The 20,479-nt window shown below is 39.3% G+C and overlaps 1 protein-coding gene across 1 annotated transcript; it reads right to left on the reverse strand.

Moving 5' to 3' along the window:
• Positions 1–8,308: 8,308 nt before the first annotated feature.
• On the reverse strand, positions 8,309–19,534 carry LOC133664294 (uncharacterized). The gene is made up of 5 exons (XM_062068803.1): positions 19,481–19,534; positions 19,261–19,396; positions 19,053–19,179; positions 8,661–8,737; positions 8,309–8,578 (listed from the first exon to the last, which is right to left on the reverse strand). The coding sequence occupies exons 1-5, from the start codon at positions 19,519–19,521 to the stop codon at positions 8,309–8,311; spliced, it is 651 nt and encodes a 216-aa protein (XP_061924787.1). The 5' UTR covers positions 19,522–19,534.
• Positions 19,535–20,479: the final 945 nt, after the last annotated feature.

Here is a 20,479-nt window from a genome sequence, read left to right on the forward strand (position 1 = left end):
CAATGTGGACCGCGGGAGCGAGCGCGGCGGGGGCGGGGTCAATAACATGCAAGGCAGTGGGTCAAGATGATCGGCCCACCTCATTGGTTGGCTCCGTCATGTGACCTGGCGTATGCTGCTGTTGACCAATGAGGAGGAAGCTGATTTATATACAGTAAATGTAGTATAATGTGCATTTGGTTTAAACTATCTTTAATTATTAATTGTTAGATGGCATTACTCAATAGCCTGCAATAAAATTCTGTTTTATAATACAGAGTGACTCATTTTAATTGCAAGTCATTTCCTTAAATAAACAAATGACAGTTGTAATTAGGGGTGTGGGGAAAAAATCGATTCGAAGTCGAATCGCGATTCTCACGTTGTGCGATTCAGAATCGTTTCTCTTTTTTTAAAAATCGATTTTTTAATTTTTTTTAATTAATCAATCCAACAAAACAATACACAGCAATACCATGACAATGCAATCCAATTCCAAAAACAAACCCGACCCAGCAACACTCAGAACTGCAATAAACCGAGCAATTGAGAGGAGACACAAACACGACACAGAACAAACCAAAAGTAGTGAAACAAAAATGAATATTATCAACAACAGTATCAATATTAGTTACAATTTCAACATAGCAGTGATTAAAAATCCCTCATTGACATTATCATTAGACATTTATAAAAAGATAAAAATGAACAATAGTGTCACAGTGGCTTACACTTGCATCACAATCTCATAAGCTTGACAACACACTGTGTCCAATATTTTCACAAAGGTAAAATAAGTCATATTTCTGGTTCATTTAATAGTTGAAACAAATGTACATTATTGCAATCAGTTGATAAAACATTGTCCTTTACAATTATAAAAGCTTTTTACAAAAATCTACTACTCTGCTTGCATGTCAGCAGACTGGGGTAGATCCTGCTGAAATCCTATGTATTGAATGAATAGAGAATCGTTTTGAATCGGAAAAATATCGTTTTTGAATCGAGAATCGCGTTGAATCGAAAAAAACCCCAAAAACATTTATAATCGATATTGAATCGAATCGTGGGACACCCAAAGATTCGCAGCCCTATATAAAGCCCTTGCTCATCACCTACTTACCTCGGCGGAAGAAAAGTAGTTCCCATGGACAATATATCAGTGCTTTGGTTACTTTACACTGTGTTCCTCTAAATATGAGTAAAGTATCAATATCAGCGCATAAAAACACGTATGGTATCGATCCGCACATCACTACCTTACCATACACTATTTTTTTTGCATAGTAATCATTACAACATAAACAATGTATTTTTTTTTTTTTTTTTTTTTTTTTTTTTGCTGTTTTATAATACTGAGTGACTCATTTTAATTGCTAGGCATTTTCTTAAATAAACAAATGACAGATTGAATGCCCTTGCTCATCACCTGATTACCTCGGCGGAAGAAAAAGTAGTTCCCATGGACAATATATAAGTGCTTTGGTTACTTTACACTGTGTTCCTCTAAGTATTAGTAAAGTTAAAGTAGCAATGATTGTCACGCACACACTAGGTGTGGTGAAATGTGTCCTCTGCATTTGACCCATTCTCTTGTTCAACCCCTGGGAGGTGAGGGGAGCAGTGAGCAGCAGCGGTGGCCGCGCCCGGGAATCATTTTTGGTGATTTAACCCCCAATTCCAACCCTTGATGCTGAGTGCCAAGCAGGAAGGTAATGGGTCCCATTTTTATAGTCTTTGGTATGACTCAGCCGGGGTTTGAACTCACGACCTACCCATCTCAGGGCGGACACTCTAACCACTAGTGAATTACATTTATATAGGGCTTTTCTCTAGTGACTCAAAGCGCTTTACATAGTGAAACCCAATATCTAAGTTACATTTAAACCAGTGTGGGTGGCACTGGGAGCAGGTGGGTAAAGTGTCTTGCCCAAGGACACAACGGCAGTGACTAGGTTGGCAGAAGCGGGGATCGAACCTGGAACCCTAAAGTTGCTGGCACAGTCACTCTACCAACCGAGCTGAGTAAGCCTAGTAGATCAATATCAGCGCATAAAAACACGTATGGTATCGCTCCGCACATCACTACCTTACCATACACTATTTTTTTGCATAATAACCTTTGCAACATAAACAATTTTTTTTTTTTTGCTGTTTTATAATACTGAGTGACTTATTTTAATTGCAAGTCATTTCCTTAAATAAACAAATGACAGTTGTAATGCCCTTGCTCATCACCTACTTACCTCGGCGGAAGAAAAAGTAGTTCCCATGGACAATATATCAGTGCTTTGGTTACTTTACACTATGTTCCTCTTAGTGAAGTGACGTGAATTATATTTATATAGCGCTTTTCTCTGGTGACTCAAAGTGCTTTACATAGTGAAACCTGTTATCTAAGTCAGTGTTTTTCAACCACTGTGCCGCGGCAGGAGATATTGTCTGGTGTGCCGTGGGAAATGATGCAACTTCACCTAATTGGTCCAAAAAATATTTTTTTGCAAATCAATAATTATAATATGCAAATAATGTGCCGTTGCTTAGTGTCTGTGCTGTGTAGAACTCGGCAGGGTAACCACGTAATACTCCATGTCAGTAGGTGGCAGTAGGTAGATAATCGCTTTGTAAAAGTCGGAATGTGTCAGGTGAGACGAGCATGGTTTGTTGTGATCCCAATATGCAGACCACAGCGGGAGGCAGCGTGCAAGTAAAACGGTATGTAATGCTTAAACCAAAAATTAACGAAAGGGAAAGGAAAAGGCTATGCAAAACGAAACTAAAACTGAACTGGCTACAAAGTAAACAGAAACAGAATGCTGGACGACAGCAAAAACTTACGGCGTCCACAAAGTACATCCGTACATGACATTAAATCAACAATGTCCACACAAAGAAGGATAGCGCTGAGAGGAAGACAGGAAACTGCTACAGGAAAACACCAACAAAACAGGAAGGGCCACCAAAATAACAGCGCAAGACTAGAACTAAAGCATTACACACAGAAAAACACCAACAAACTCAAAATAAGGCATGACGACCTGGTGGAGTTTCATTTTTGTACGTTTTCTGCTGGTGGTGTGCCTCCGGATTTTTTAATGAAAAAAATGTGCCTTGCCTCAAAAAAGTTATTAGTAAAGTATCAATATCAGCGCATAAAGACACGTATGGTATCGACAGTATCGATCCGTCCATCACTACTTTACTTACTAATTACTTTTTGCATAATAATCATTACAACATAAACAATGGAATAAGCACAACATTTTTATTAGCACCAGTAATGACACAAAACATACCATTTTTTTTTTTTTCATTTGCTTGAGCTCTTCATCCCATCAAAAAGAAGACACTTTGTCTGCAGAGAGAGACGTCAATCTGTCACACATTTGCACGCTTTAATGTCCTATTGCAGGGGGTGTCCAAATTGTTTCCACTGAGAGCCGCACCGGGGGGCCATTTTTGATACTTTTCATTTTCAAAACCAATAGAATATATATTGTAACCATTAGAGCTCCCCTCAATTTGTAGTGAACATTAAAGGTCCCTATAGGGCAGGCCTGGGCAATTATTTTGCCTTGGGGGGCCAAATTTAGAGGGAAAAAAAATGTGTCTAGGGGGCCGGTATATCTATTTTTAGGAACACTAATACAAAACCTCACAATAATGTCTGAATGCAAACATTTTTATGACAGACCGCCTTAAAAAACGTAATGGAATTTTACATTATTTTACTTTTTACATGTAAATAAAAAATTTGGGCTTTCCAATATTATCTATGAGCGATAAAACACTGAATATTGACAACATATGACATATTTTACAATCAAGCGAAATGCAACAAAAATTCAACAAACACAGCCAAATATGAACGGGAAGGGTATAAAACAAACCCACCTACAATCTGATATATCTAATACATCACTAAGCTTTGTAGTAAAAATATCCTTCCACGTCTGATCCCTAACACCTGCATTTCAGGCTGGCTGCTCTGGAAACACTCTGTGGAAACGCTCCCCACCCACACTGCTTGGTGCCTCGTCTGAACTGCTGTGACTTAGATGACCATAGTAACTAATTAGATGACCATAGTAACTAATTAGATGACCACAGTAACTAATTAGATGACCATAGTAACTAATTTGATTACCATAGTAACTAGTATATCATGCAAAAGCGCAGATTCCAACCATTGAAATAATGTGTGTAGTTCAAGACTCACAGTCATTTGAAAACATCATAATTCTATTAACACAGATACGACTGTATATACGACGGATACCGCCCTCCAAAATAGTTTCTCTCTCTTTGATGAAATAACCTTGGAGGAATTGTCAAAATGTGTAAATGGGACAAAACAAACAACATGTTTACTTGACCCAATTCCTGGGGAACTTATCAAGGAGCTTTTTGTATTACTAGGTCCATCAGTGTTAAATATTATAAACTTATCACTTTCCTCTGGCACTGTTCCCCTAGCATTCAAAAAAGCGGTTATTCATCCTCTACTCAAAAGACCTAACCTCGATCCTGATCTCCTGGTAAACTACCGGCCGGTGTCCCACCTTCCGTTTATCTCGAAAATCCTCGAAAAAATTGTAGCACAGCAGCTAAATGAACACTTAGCGTCTAACAATCTCTGTGAACCTTTTCAATCCGGTTTCAGGGCAAATCACTCTACGGAGACAGCCCTCGCAAAAATGACTAATGATCTATTGCTAACGATGGATTCTGATGCTTCATCTATGTTGCTGCTTCTTGATCTTAGCGCCGCTTTCGATACTGTTGATCATAATATTTGATTAGAGCGTATCAAAACGCGTATTGGGATGACAGACTTAGCCTTGTCTTGGTTTAACTCTTATCTTACTGACAGGATGCAGTGCGTCTCCCATAACAATGTGACCTCGGACTATGTTAAGGTAACGTGCGGAGTTCCCCAGGGTTCGGTTCTTGGCCCTGCACTCTTTAGTATTTACATGCTGCCTCTAGGTGACATCATACGCAAATACGGTGTTAGCTTTCACTGTTATGCTGATGACACTCAACTCTACATGCCCCTAAAGCTGACCAACACGCCGGACTGTAGTCAGCTGGAGGCGTGTCTTAATGAAATTAAACAATGGATGTCCGCTAACTTTTTGCAACTCAACGCTAAGAAAACGGAAATGCTGATTATCGGTCCTGCTCAACACCAACATCTATTTAATAATACCACCTTAACATTTGACAACCAAACAATTAAACAAGGCGACTCGGTAAAGAATCTGGGTATTATCTTCGACCCAACTCTCTCGTTTGAGTCACACATTAAAAGTGTTACTAAAACGGCCTTCTTTCATCTCCGTAATATCGCTAAAATTCGTCCCATTTTGTCCACAAGCGATGCTGAGATCATTATCCATGCGTTCGTTACGTCTCGTCTCGATTACTGTAACGTTTTATTTTCGGGCCTCCCTATGTCTAGCATTAAAAGATTACAGTTGGTACAAAATGCGGCTGCTAGACTTTTGACAAAAACAAGAAAGTTTGATCATATTACGCCTATACTGGCTCACCTGCACTGGCTTCCTGTGCACTTAAGATGCGACTTTAAGGTTTTACTACTTACGTATAAAATACTACACGGTCAAGCTCCTGCCTATCTTGCTGATTGTATTGTACCATATGTCCCGGCAAGAAATCTGCGTTCAAAGAACTCCGGCTTATTAGTGATTCCCAGAGCCCAAAAAAAGTCTGCGGGCTATAGAGCGTTTTCCATTCGGGCTCCAATACTATGGAATGCCCTCCCGGTAAAAGTTAGAGATGCTACCTCAGTAGAAGCATTTAAGTCTCATCTTAAAACTCATTTGTATACTCTAGCCTTTAAATAGACTCCCTTTTTAGACCAGTTGATCTGCCGTTTCTTTTTTTTTTCTTTTCTACTCTGCTCCAAACCTGGGGTGGACCGCTAGCCTGTTCATCAGATGGGGACATCTCTACGCTGCTGACCCGTCTCCACTCGGGATGGTTCCTGCTGGTCCCACTATGGACTGGACTTTCGCAGATGTGTTGGACTTTCACAATATTATGTCAGACCCACTCGACATCCATTGCTTTCGGTCTCCCCTAGAGGGGGGGGTTACCCACATATGCGGTCCTCTCCAAGGTTTCTCATAGTCATTCACATTGACGTCCCACTGGGGTGAGTTTTCCTTGCCCGTATGTGGGCTCTGTACCGAGGATGTCGTTGTGGCTTGTACAGCCCTTTGAGGGCTATATAAATAAACATTGATTGATTGATTGATAATGGCAGCTACAGTTTCCATCTTAAAGATCTAAAAAAAAATTGGGGGGAATGTCCGGCGGGCCGGATTGAAAAGCTTAACGGGCCGCATGTGGCCCCCGGGCCTTAATTTGCCCAGGTCTGCTATAGAGTCTCAGGCATTGAAGTGTTAAAACAAGTCAAATATTATTTTTTAACCATAAACGCTAAAAAATCAATACTTCAGATTAGAGATGTCCGATAATGTTTTTTTTGCCGATATTCCAATATTGTCCAACTCTTAATTACCGATACAGATATCAACCGATAACGATATATACAGTCGTGGAATTAACACATTATTATGCCTAATTTTATTGTGACGCCCCGCTGGATGCATTAAACAATGTAACAAGGTTTTCCAAAATAAATCAACTCAAGTTATGGAAAAAAATGCCACACGGCACTGCCATATTTATTATTGAAGTCACAAAGTGCATTATTTTTTTCAACAGCAGCTTGGAATTTGGGACATGCTCTCCCTGAGAGAGCATGAGGAGGTTGAGGTGGGCTGGGTTGGAGGAGGGCAGGGTTCTAGAGGGTAGCGGGGGGTGTATATTGTAGTGTCCCGGAAGAGTTAGTGCTGCAAGGGGTTCTGGGTATTTGTTCTGTTGTGTTTATGTTGTGTTACGGTGCGGATGTTCTCCCGAAATGTGTTTGTCATTCTTGTTTGGTGTGGGTTCACAGTGTGGCGCATATTTGTAACAGTGCTAAAGTTGTTTATACGGCCACCCTCAGTGTGACCTGTATGGCTGTTGACCAAGTATGGCTTGCATTCACTTGTGCGTGTGAAAATCCGTATATATTATGTGACTGGGCCATTACGCAAAGGAAGTGCCTTTAAGGTTTATTGGCGCTCTGTACTTCTCCCTACGTCCGTGTACACAGCGGCGTTTTAAAAAGTCATAAATTTTACTTTTTGAAACCGATACCGATCATTTTGAAACCGATACCAATAATTTCCGATATTACATTTTTAAAGCATTTATCGACATCCCTACTTCAGATCTATCCGTTATATTAAAGTTTAAATTATTTTTGATGTTTCTTTTGTTAAAGAAAACCCTGTTTTTTATGGCAAAAACACTAAATATGCTATGTTTTCTTGCGGAAAAGATGAAAAGTGAAATATTTGATGGGAAGTATAAATACTAGTGGTACACCAAAATAATTGATTCACATCCGAGTAATGATTCTTATTCATCCTGATTCAAAATCAACTCTTAATTTTCAAAAATCGATTTAAAAAAAATATATTTATAAGATTATTTTTATAATAATCAATTTTTAAAAATAGGTTTTCAGGCCATCTCCACGCAACCAGAATGAGTGTTTCTAACCTGCAACCATTTTTTAAAATTAGACTCGGATGGAATTGTTAGGTGCCCAAAGATTCACACCCCTGGTAAATAATAATAATAATAATAATAATACATTTTATTTGGTATAGCTCTTTTCAAAGTACTCAAAGACGCTTTACAGGATAAAAAAAATTAAAATATAAAACAGTTCAAAGTAATACTATAAAATACAGGAATTATAAAAGCAGTACATTGTAAAATACATAATATATTAATTATATAATTAAATAATTCACAACAACATTAATTTTGATTCACTATTATTTATTGAACAATGACAGATTTAAAGTAAAACAATCAGTCAATATTGCAACTTATTCTCATCATATTTCACCTGCTCAGTGGCCTTGTGGTTAAGAGTGTCTGCCCTGAGATTGGTAGGTCGTGAGTTCAAACCCCCGGCTGAGTCATACCAAAGACTATAAAAATGGGACTCGTTGGCACTCGGCATCAAGGGTTGGAATAGGGGGTTGCATCACCAAAATGATTCCCGAGTGTGGCCGCCGCTGCTGCTCACTGCTACCCTCACCTCCCAGGGGATGGGTCAAATGCAGAGGGTAATGGTACTTTAACTTTTGTTCTTTTATTCCACTTCTTTTTTTTTTTTGTAAAGGTATTTTTGAAAGGTTAAAAAATGAGTTGCGGGCCGCACTTTGGACACCCCTGCTTATTGGGTCGTGCACGTGTAGAATAAAGCGTGTTTCACCTCATGCCAGCTCAGCGTGTCAGCAGGCAGTCCCAGGTGGCAGTGCGGGCAGGTGTGCGTCTCCCCGGCATCGTCCGGGCTCCTCTGACCCCAGCTGGGGCCCTCGCTGCCCCACAGAGGGCGACACGTCGAGTGGGAGGACCACGCCACGCCGAAGTGGGGGCGAGGGTCCGTCTGGTAGCTCACCTTCTGGCCGCCAGAGGGCAGTGGCGGCAAAGGATCCGTGTCCGGCTGCAGAACAAGAGTGCACATAGTAGCCATTATGCTTTGGTCATCTTATCTCAATGTATTTTGTGTTTTTTTTTCAGGCAACCTGAGGAGCTTGGAGAAGATAGTCCTGCTCTAGAGACCTGAGGCAGTACCAGCACGGCTCTGATGCAGCGTCTGCAACTATAGGTACACAAAGTCACATCAATAGGATTTATTCAACCCTTCCTTGAACATGCACAATGTTTGCAGTGTTTCTAGCTTATTTACACATTTGTTTTAAAACTGTCTGAATGCTAAGTTTATGTAAGCAAAAAACAAAAAAATCTGTCTTGAAAATAAATAATAGGTGTTTGCGGCTGTCACTCAACGTGCCGAAAAGCAACTGACAATTTGTTATTATGATGAAATAATTGAATAGACTGCGAAGACAAGATATTTAATGTGCGAATTGAGAAACTGAATTTTAACTTAGAATTTAATGGCAGCGACACATTGCAAAAAAGTTGGCACAGGGGCATTTTTACCACTGTGTTGCATGGCCTTTCCTTTTAACAACACTCAGTAAACGTTTGGGAACTGAGGAGACCAATTTTTGAAGCTTTTCAGGTGGAATTCTTTCCCATTCTTGCTTGATGTACAGCTTAAGTTGTTCAACAGTCCGGGGTCTTCGTTGTGGTATTTTAGGCTTCATAATGGGAGACAGGTCTGTACCCGCACTCTTTTACTACGAAGCCACGCTGTTGTAACACGTGGCTTGGCATTGTCTTACTGAAATAAGCAGGGGCGTCCATGATAACGTTGCTTGGATGGCAACATATGTTGCTCCAAAACCTGTATGTACCTTTCAGCATTAATGGTGCTATCACAGATGTGTAAGTTACCCATGCCTTGGGCACTAATACACCCCCATACCATCACAGATGCTGGCTTTTCAACTTTGCGCCTATAACAATCCGGATGGTTCTTTTCCTCTTTGGTCCGGTGGACACGACGTCCACAGTTTCCAAAAACAATTTGAAATGTGGACTCATCAGACCACAGAACACTTTTCCACTTTGCATCAGTCCATCTTAGATGAGCTGGGGACCAGCGAAGCCGGCGGCGTTTCTGGGTGTTGTTGATAAATGGCTTTGGCTTAGCATAGCAGAGTTTTTATTTGCACTTACAGATGTAGCGACCAACTGTAGTTACTGACAGTGGTTTTCTGAAGTGTTCCTGAGCCAATGTGGTGATATCCTTTACACACTGATGTCTCTTTTTGATTCAGGGATCAAAGGTCACGGCCTTGCTACTTAGGTGCAGTGATTTCTCCAGATTCTCTGAACCTTTTGATGATATTACGGACCGTAGATGGTGAAATCCCTAAATTCCTTGCAACAGCTTGTTGAGAAATGTTGTTCATGAACTGTTGGACAATTTGCTCACGCGTTTGTTCACAAAGTGGTGACCCTCGCCCCATCCTTGTTTGTGAATGACTGAGAATTTCATGGAAGCTGCTTTTATACCCAATCATGGCACCCACCTGTTCCCAATTAGCCTGTTCACCTGTGGGATGTTCCAAATAAGTGTTTGATGAGCACACCTCAACTTTCTCAGTCTTTTTTGCCACTTGTGCCAGCGTTTTTTAAACATGTTGCAGGCATCAAATTCCAAATGAGCTGATATTTGCAAAAAATAACACAGTTTTCCAGTTCAAACATTAAGTATCTTGTCTTTGCAGTCTATTCAATTGAATATAAGTTGAAAAGGATTTGCAAATCATTGTACTCTGTTTTTATCAAGTTTTAGGTTTTGTACGTTCAATGACAGCTAACACTTAGAGATGTGATGTCCATGAACGAATCAAGTCTTTTTAATGGCTCTTTTAAGTAGGGATGGGTACCACATCTGGTACTTTTTTGGTACAGCCCAAAATCCGCCATTCACATAAAATGCTACAGTAATTAGGTGTGAACGTGACGTCACGCCCGGTTGCCAACATGGCTCTTCCCACTTCGGCACTTGGCGATCACTCCAGCAGCACTGAGAGCGGACTCAGCCAAACTACAACTAGGTAATGTTGCAATTACACACGCCAACGAAGAAATTGACTCAAACGCTCCAACGCCAGTTGTAAGTAAGGCGAGCTTAATGCTAATATACATTGAATTTTCTATTAATATGCTACTGACTAGCATTAGCGATTTCACATGGCGATTTTAACACCTCCGAATTTGTTACTGAAAACTACAACTAAGATGCACGCTACAATCAAGCAGCTGGTGCATGGTAAGTGCAATGCTTACAGTATAAACATTTTTTAGGGCCCAGCAAACCCCAAAGACTAAACTGACCACCACATCATAGACTATACACCACAGCCATCTAAGGTCTTGGACTTGACTGTAATTGCATCTTAGTGCCGTCTTTGCAAATTATACTCAGTAATGTGGTAATAAAATATATAATAATCAGCTCAATTTTGAATGTTGCAAAAAAATAAAAAAATTTACTATCAAAAACATTTCATATTTATTCACACACACAAAAGTATCGATAATTGGTACCAATATGAGATCCCAGCCTATACAGCCCAAACATTGCAGGAACCTCATAAATTGGTAATGGTGGCAGAATGATGTAAACCACGTCAAAATCATGGCCCCTCGTTTTATGTGGCCAGCAAAAGTCTGAAAATGAAGTGTGTCAATAATAAAGCACTGAATCTTTCTGACTAAACAAATTCCTTCCTCCAATTTTGACAGGAATATTGCATGTGGTGCATACAAATGCATATCTTATTTAATTATTAATAATAATAATATTTAATTTAGGGATTTCACCATCTACGGTCTGTAAAATCATCAAAAGGTTCAGAGAATCTGGAGAAATCACTGAACGTAAGCGATGATATTACGGACATTCCTTCCCTCAGGCGGTACTGCTTTAAAAAGCAACATCAGTGTGTAAAGGATATCGCCACACGGGCTCAGGAATACTTCAGAAAACCACTGTCAGTGATTACAGTTCGTCGCTACATCTGTAAGTGCAAGTTAAAACTCTACTATGCAAAGCCAAAGCCATTTATCAACAACACCCAGAAACGCCGCCGGCTTCGTTGGGCCCGAGCTCATCTAAGATGGACTGATGTAAAGTGGAAAAGTGTTCTGTGGTCTGACCAGTACACATTTCAAATTGTTTTTGAAAACTCTGGACGTCGTGTCCTCCGGAACATAGAGGGAAAAGAGCCATTGTTATAGGCGCATAGTTGAAAAGCCAGCATCTGCGGTGGTATGGGGGTGTATTAGTGCCCAAGACATGGGTAACTTACACATCAGTGAAGGCGCCATTAATGCTGAAAGGTACATATAGGTTTTGGAGCAACATATGTTGTCATCCAACCAACGTTATCATGGACGCCCCTGCTTATTTCAGCGAGACAATGCTCAAGATAGCTGTTGTACAGCAAGCAGCGCGCAAACTATCTGAGTACAAAAGAGGCTAAAATATTCTTGCAAAAAGCAGATACGAGCAAAAAAACAAACCTTATACTTTATCAAAAAATGATTGGTGGAGTGATATCAAGGATTTTACGCCGGTTGCATTCTCAGACATATCAAACTATTGTGCTCCAGACGCCATTCTACACGACAAAACAGATGGAAACTTGGAAAAACATGGAGGTCTACAACTTCTTTGTGTGTGGATGGGTCAAGGAAATTGGCCTTAAAACTCTCCCGGATAAATATGCATCGTTTTTTGCTCGGGTAAGATTGCATTTCATGATTTCACTTGGCGTCTAAAATGCCATGTTTGTTGCTTTTGCACACGGCGTTTACAAGTAGCGTGTTTTTCCCTGTCTTTAATCAAAAATATAACTGTAGATGTGAACATTGTGTATGTGCTGACAACTTCATTTATGATTGCTGCCTCTGTAAAAGCTTAAAACTCTTTTAGGTTTTGCTCATTGCTTTCTTTTATTTAGACTCACAGAGTAAACATGGGTTTAAGAAATATAAATAATATCAAGATAATACGTTAAAAAGTACAAACCCCGTTTCCATATGAGTTGGGAAATTGTGTTAGATGTAAATATAAACGGAATACAATGATTTGCAAATCATTTTCAACTCATATTTAGTTGAATATGCTACAAAGACAACATATTTGATGTTCAAACTTTTTTTGGCAAATAATCATTGACTTTAGAATTTGATGCCAGCAACACGTGACAAAGAAGTTGGGAAAGGTGGCAATAAATACTGATAAAGTTGAGGAATGCTCATCAAACACTTATTTGGAACATCTCACAGGTGTGCAGGCTAATTGGGAACAGGTGGGTGCCATGATTGGGTATAAAAACAGCTTCCCAAAAAATGCTCAGTCTTTCACAAGAAAGGATGGGGCGAGGTACACCACTTTGTCCATAACTGCATGAGCAAATTGTCAAACAGTTTAAGAACAACATTTCTCAAAGTGCAATTGCAAGAAATTTAGGGATTTCAACATCTACGGTCCATAATGTCATCAAAAGGTTCAGAGAATCTGGAGAAATCACTCCACGTAAGCGGCATGGCCGGAAACCAACATTGAATGACCGTGACCTTCGATCCCTCAGACGGCACTGTATCAAAAACCGACATCAATCTCTAAAGGATATCACCACATGGGCTCAGGAACACTTCAGAAAACCACTGTCACTAAATACAGTTTGTCGCTACATCTGTAAATGCAAGTTAAAGCTCTACTATGCAAAGCCAAAGCCATTTATCAACGACACCCAGAAACGCCGCCGGCTTCTCTGGGCCCGAGATCATCCAAGATGGACTCATGCAAAGTGGAAAATTGTTCTGTGGTCTGACGAGTCCACATTTCAAATTGTTTTTGGAAATATTCGACATCGTGTCATCCGGATCAAAGGGGAAGCAAACCATCCAGACTGTTATCGACGCAAAGTTCAAAAGCCAGCATCTGTGATGGTATGGGGGTGCATTAGTGCCCAAGGCATGGGTAACTTACACATCTGTGAAGGCACCATTAATGCTGAAAGGTACATACAGGTTTTGGAACAACATATGCTGCCATCTAAGCGCCGTCTTTTTCATGGACGCCCCTGCTTATTTCAGCAAGACAATGCCAAGCCACATTCAGCACGTGTTACAACAGGGTGGCTTTGTAAAAAAAGAGTGCCGGTACTTTCCTGGCCCGCCTGCAGTCCAGACCTGTCTCCCATCGAAAATGTGTGGCGCATTATGAAGCGTAAAATACAACAGCGGAGACCCCGGACTGTTGAACGACTGAAGCGCTACATAAAACAAGAATGGGAAAGAAATCCACTTTCAAAGCTTCAACAATTAGTTTCCTCAGTTCCCAATCGTTTATTGAGTGTTGTTAAAAGAAAAGGCCATGTAACACAGTGGTGAACATGCCCGTTCCCAACTACTTTGGCACGTGTTGCAGCCATGAAATTCTAAGTTAATTATTATTTGCAAAAAAAAAAAAAAAGTTTATGAGTTTGAACATCAAATATGTTGTCTTTGTAGTGCATTCAACTGAATATGGGTTGAAAAGGATTTGCAAATCATTGTATTTCGTTTATATTTACAGCTAACACAATTTCCCAACTTATATGGAAACGGGGTTTGTATATCAAACAAACGTTTAACGAAGTGATCACTGCAAACTCATGCATTCTTCAACTCTGCTCCCTTGGACTGCAGAGTGAGCTGCATGCATTTCTCGTCGTTGTTTAATAACATCTTGCACTCGTCCGCCCTTTTTGAGTACCTCTCGAAGGACATTGAAGAAACATCTATCCTTTTCGGGATTTGAACGATTCGTACAGCCGAAAAACAGCACAAGAAATGTCCAAATGGCGCGTAGTACCCATTGAGAACAGAGTTAGCTTGACCACCACACATATTTAATGAGCGCGACGTCAATAAAATCCAAGCAATAGTGACGTCAGCGGATAATCCATATATGGCATAAATTTACCCCTAGTGCTTTGCGCAAGTCTGCTATTGTAGTCCCAACATTGTAATTAATAAGCTCCTTTCTTTTTCTCTATCCTCCTGTTGGGGGACAGACTGGCTCATACATCAGTGTGTGAATGTCTGAATGGGTGAATGTGATGTATAATATAATTCCAGGTATAGTTAATTCCAATTTGCTAATTTTTCCTCGGACCAAAACAAAACATGGTGAAGCTGCATTCTGCCACTATGCCTCCAAAAGCTGGAATAAGCTCCCGGAGAACATTAGATCTGCCCCTACCCTTCTTATTTTAAAATCTAAACTTAAAACTTTTTTATTTACTTTTTTTTATTTTTTTTTATTTTTTGTCCTGTCCAGTTTCTCAGGCAAATCATATAATGCCCATATCGGCTGTTCAGATTTACTTTACAAAAGAGAAGTGTGGGATACTTCTCTTGTTGCCTTATTTGTATTTGACTTTATTAAATGTATTTATATTATCATTTGGTGCAGTCGGGCCGGAGCAGGAGGGGATAGAAAGAGGGAAAAAAAGGAAGACAGAGGGGGGAATTGTGGGGACAAGAGGGGGATTAGACAGAGAGACAACAACAACAACAAACACAACAACAACAACAACAGAGCAACATCAGCAAATACGATATGTACAAATATGATGGTAAAAGTAATAGCGAAGAAGCAGTTAGCAAAATAAATAATAATAGAGAAATGACAATGAGCATTATAACACTACAAATGGAGCAATACAGATACTAATAGAAATAGCGCTATTGATAATTAACAATACCAATACTTTACCTTTATTATCAACAATACAGTTGTTCAAATGCAACAATACATATACGTAATGATAACTAGGGATACAAAAGAAAGCAGAAAAATAGAGGGGAATAAAGAGAAACAACCTATATTAACCTTGTAGATTGTTATAGTATATATTTTACTTTTGCTTTCAACTGCTACTAAATTTCTGAAGTCCATGGGTTTGATTAATCTTTAATCTTTATTGTTTTAAAAAATTGTAATTTTTTTAGCTCAAGTATTTTATTATGCTCTATTGTTAAATTAATAAATGATTCTATGTGAAGGTCTTAATCTGCTGATGATGTGGATTCCTCAAATGATCACTGTGACATTGACTATGTGAAATGCTATGCATTGCCTCTGTGCTTGTTTTCAATGATTTTGTTTTGTAAAGCACCTTGAATTGCATCTGTGTATGAAATGTGCTATATAAATTAAATTTGACTTGACTTGACTATAATAAAGCGCTATATAAATACAAACTATTTTACATGCACATGCATCCTTCCCTGTCGCCATTTCCAATACAAAAGTACAAAGGATTCACAAAAAAAATCTATTCACATCCGAATCGTGTTTCTTATTCATCCTGATTCTAAATTGATTCATCATTTTAAAAAATTGATTTAGAAATAAAAACATTGAAACATATATATACAAACCCCAAAACCAGTAAAGTTGGCACGTTGTGAAAATCGTAGATAAAAACAGAAATACAATGATTTGCAAATCCTTTTCAACCTATATTCAATTGAATAGACTGCAAAGACAAGACACTTAATGTTCAAACTGGAAAACTTTGTTATTTTTTGCAAATATTAGCTCATTTGGAATTTGATGCCTGCAACATATTTCAAAAAAGCTGGCACAATTGGCAAAAAAGACTGCGAAAGTTGAGGAATGCTCATCAAACACTTATTTGGAACATCCCACGGGTGAACAGGCTAATTAGGAACAGGTGGGTGCCATGATTGGGTATAAAAGCAGCTTCCATGAAATGCTCAGTCATTCACAAACAAGGATGTGAACAAATGCGTGAGCAAATTGTTTAAGAACAACATTTCTCAACCAGCTATTGCAAGAAATTTAGGGATATCACCATCTACGGTCCCTAATACCATCAAAAGGTTCAGAGAATCTGGAGAAGTCACTGCACGTAAACAGCAAGGCTGGAAACCAACATTGAATGCCCGTGACCTTTGATCCCTCAGGCAGTACCGCATCAAAAACCAACATCAGTATGTAAAGGATATCACTACATGGGCTCAGAAAACCACTGTCAGTAACTACAGTTTGTCGCTACATCTGTAAGTGCAAGTTAAAAGTCAACTATGCAAAGCCAAAGCCATTTATCAACAACACCCAGAGACGCCGCCGGCTTCGCTGGGCCCAAGCTCATCGAAGATGGACTGATGCAAAGTGTAGTCTGACGAGTCCACATTTCAAATAGTTTTTGGAAACTGTGGACGTCGTGTCCTCCGGACCAAAGAGGAGAAGAACCAAAAGGATTGTCATAGGCGCAAAGTTCAAAAGCCAGCATCTGTGATGGTATGGGGGTGTGTTAGTGCCCAAGGCATGGGTAACTTACACATCTGTGAAGACGCCATTAATGCTGAAAGGTACATACAGGTTTTGGAGCAACATATGTTGCCATCCAAGCAGCGTTATCACGGACGCCCCTGCTTATTTCAGCAAGACAATGCCAAGCCACGTGTTACAACAGCGTGGCTTCATAGTAAAAGAGGGCGGGTACCAGACTGGCCTGCCTGTAGTCCAGGCCTGTCTCCCATTATGAAGCCTAAAATACCACAACGGAGACCCCCGGACTGTTGAACAACTTAAGCTGTACATCAAGCAAGAATGGGAAATAATTCCTCTTCCAAAATTGGTCTCCTCACTTCCCAAACGTTTACTGAGTGTTGTTAAAAGGAAAGGCCATGTAACACAGTGGTAAAAGTGCCCCTGTACCAACTTTTTTGCAATGTGTTGCTGCCATTAAATTCTAAGTTAATGATTATTTGCCAAAAAAAAATTAGTTTCTCAGTTTGAACATTAAATATCTTGTCTTTATATAAAAAAAATAAATAAAAAAATAAAAAAAATCTTGTCTTTGCAGTCTATTCAATTGAATATAAGTTGAAAAGGATTCACAAATCATTGTATTCTGTTTTGATTTATCATTTACACAACGTGCCAACTTCACTGGTTTTTGGTTTTGTACTTTTGGCATCTTAAAGACCAATATTGTACTTTTGAGAGAACATTTTTTTTAAAATGTACCTGTAGGTACAGACAGGTTCTTATCTTTATATTTAGTCTGACTAGTCCCACACAAGTTGGAAGCATCTGTCATCTGTGCGTGCGTGCGTGAGTGTGTGCGTGCGTGCGTGTGTGTGTGTGTGTGTGTGTGTGTGTGTGTGTGTGTGTGTGTGTGTGTGTGTGTGTGTGTGTGTGTGTGTGTGTGTGTTCTTGTATTTCTACCCTTCTTGAGACATCAACAAGGAAAAGTACCTTCCATATGAGGACCGGTGAACAAGTTAGGACATAAATCATGGTCCCAATACGGAAAACCATTGCATCTAATAGAGAATGTTTCATTAGCACCCCTGGTGGTGAAATCTATCAAAATGAGGGTGGTCCCTAAAAGGAGGGGTTTTTCAAATTGACTGCGTGTCTGTTTTAAAAGTGCTCCCCCTCTGATCAACATATGAAATAACAAGTGTGTGTAAGAAATTCAAATGGTCAAAAATAATAAAATAAATATGTATATAGAGAGATACTGTAATAACTTGAAGTAAATAATGAAGATTAAAAACCAATTACAAAAAATATTTGCATAGTTTGTATATATTATTAATGTTGTAAATACAAATCTTTATATATCTAGAAAGGGTGGTCCTAAAGAGGTAGGCTTCTTTCAGGAAAAGGAAATGTACCTTCCATATGAGGACCGGTGAACAAGTTAGGACATAAATCATGGTCCCAATACGGAAAACCATTGCATCTAATAGAGAATGTCTCATTTGCACCCCTGGTGGTGAAATCTATCAAAATGAGGGTGGTCCCAAAAAGGAGGGATTTTTCAAATTGACGGTGTGTCAGTTTTAAAAATGATCCCCCTCTGGCCAACATATGTAATAACAAGTGTGTGTAAGATATTCAAATGTGCCCCCTTTGGTCAAAAATAATAAAAAATAATAAAATAAATATGTATATAGAGACATACTGTAATAACTTGAAGTAAATAATGAAGATTAAAAACCAAATACAAAAAAAACCTAAAAGCTTACCTTTTTTATATTTGCATAGTATGTGTAAGTGTGTGTAAGAAATTGAAATGTGCCCTCTTAATTAATAAAAAATAAAAATAAATAGAAAAAAAATATATAAAAATAAATAAATAAATAAATAAATTTAAAAAATAAAATAAAAATAATAAAAATAAATAAATAAAATTAAAATAAATAAATAAATAAATAAATACATATATATATACAGAGACTTATATTTACAGAGACATACTGTACTAACTAATTACAAACAAAAAATAACAAAAAGTTTACCTTTTTTATATTTGCATAGTATGTATATATTATTAATGTTGTAAATACAAATCTTTATATATCTAGAAAGGGTGGTCCTAAAGAGGTAGGCATTTTTCTCAGGTCTCAAGAAGGTAACAAATACAAGAATGTGTGTGCGCGTGCCTGCCTTTTACCAAGTGTGTTGAGGGGATGCAGTGACTGTACAGCGGGTGTTGTCTGTGCCTCGGTTTGTGGGGGGTCTTCATCGTGTGTCCTTGTGTTTTCCATTGTCTCCTCTTGTAACGTTTCTAGGTCAATGAGCTGCACAGAGAAAAAACATTAAAAAAAACTTGAAGGTGTGTCTGTTAACTTCTTTTCCAGCCCAAAGCTGACCTGCATTACCCTATCACAATCGGTGTTGTCATCCTGGACTCCTCCCGTCTCAGCCTGGTCCGGTTCCTCCGGTTCTTGGAGCTCTTCCGAGCCCTCATCGCCACAAGTGTGTCTGCTAATGTCGGCCTGGTCAGGAGCGATCCCACTGAGGTGAGAGAGAGACTCATGCATTGCTCTTTGACCTTTTAGAAGTAAGACAAAGTTTTCCAGTAAAAAGCTGTTGTTTCACCTTTGGATCCCCTCCTCCTCTTCCTCGCCGCACTCCTGCATGGTGTCTTCCTGCCAACGGTGCCCACTCTCTCTCTCTCTCTCTCTCTCCCTCTCTCCCTCTCTCTCTCTCTCTCTCTCTCTCTCTCTCTCTCTCTCTCTCTCTCTCTCTCTCTCTCTCTCTCTCTCTCTCTCTCTCTTTCTCTCTCTTTCTCTCTCTCTATGGACTTGTTTTTGCTTCGCCTTCTCCCTCCACCTGACCGTGTGAAACGGAAACTGCGGCCCTTCAATATTTAATGCGTCTGAATGGCTCACAAGCAGCGTGATGTAAAAAGACTGACAGGGCAAAAGGATCGCATGTCCTTCTGCTTTGGACAAAAACATTCACCTGACTCTGTTTTTTTTTCTGCATTGAAAAAGTTGGCGCCTGCAAAGTAACCTTTAAATTTATGACAAGAATGCATTTTATAAATATGTATTCATATTGTACTATATTATATTAAATCGTGTACTCAATTGTCCGTTCTTGGCCCTCAAATAATATTGCCTCGCAGAGTGGAAAGCTTCTCCGAGATGTTATCCAGTTAGTGATTTAGTTCTAAGTAAAAATCGTATTTGATAAAACGCTCCATCATTTATTTATTGTTTTATGTCGGAAGAAAGCAAAAGTTGCAAAGCAAGGTTGGTTGCATGCTAACACCACACCGCCTTAGCCGCGCTCACCCTTTAGAGCACAGCTGTAACCTCCTGGCACTAAACCTGCAGAAAATAGTTCTTCTCAGGTTTCTAAAAAGGTAGCATGTTCTAACATTAGCATGCTGACAGTTAACAAGTGTCACATATGAAGTTATATGACTCGGTTGCAAAATGAGCACAAAAATCTAGCACTTCAATGCTAGCAGCATGCTAACATAAACATGCATACAGTTAGCATGTCGCATGACCAGAGACACTCGCTCTGCTCACCGAGCAACGCAGGAAGTGATCACTGATAATGCTTACAGCCAATCAGATAACAGTT

The sequence above is a fragment of the Entelurus aequoreus genome, linkage group LG14 (assembly GCF_033978785.1).
Source record: "Entelurus aequoreus isolate RoL-2023_Sb linkage group LG14, RoL_Eaeq_v1.1, whole genome shotgun sequence".
NCBI classification, from domain to species: domain Eukaryota; kingdom Metazoa; phylum Chordata; class Actinopteri; order Syngnathiformes; family Syngnathidae; genus Entelurus; species Entelurus aequoreus.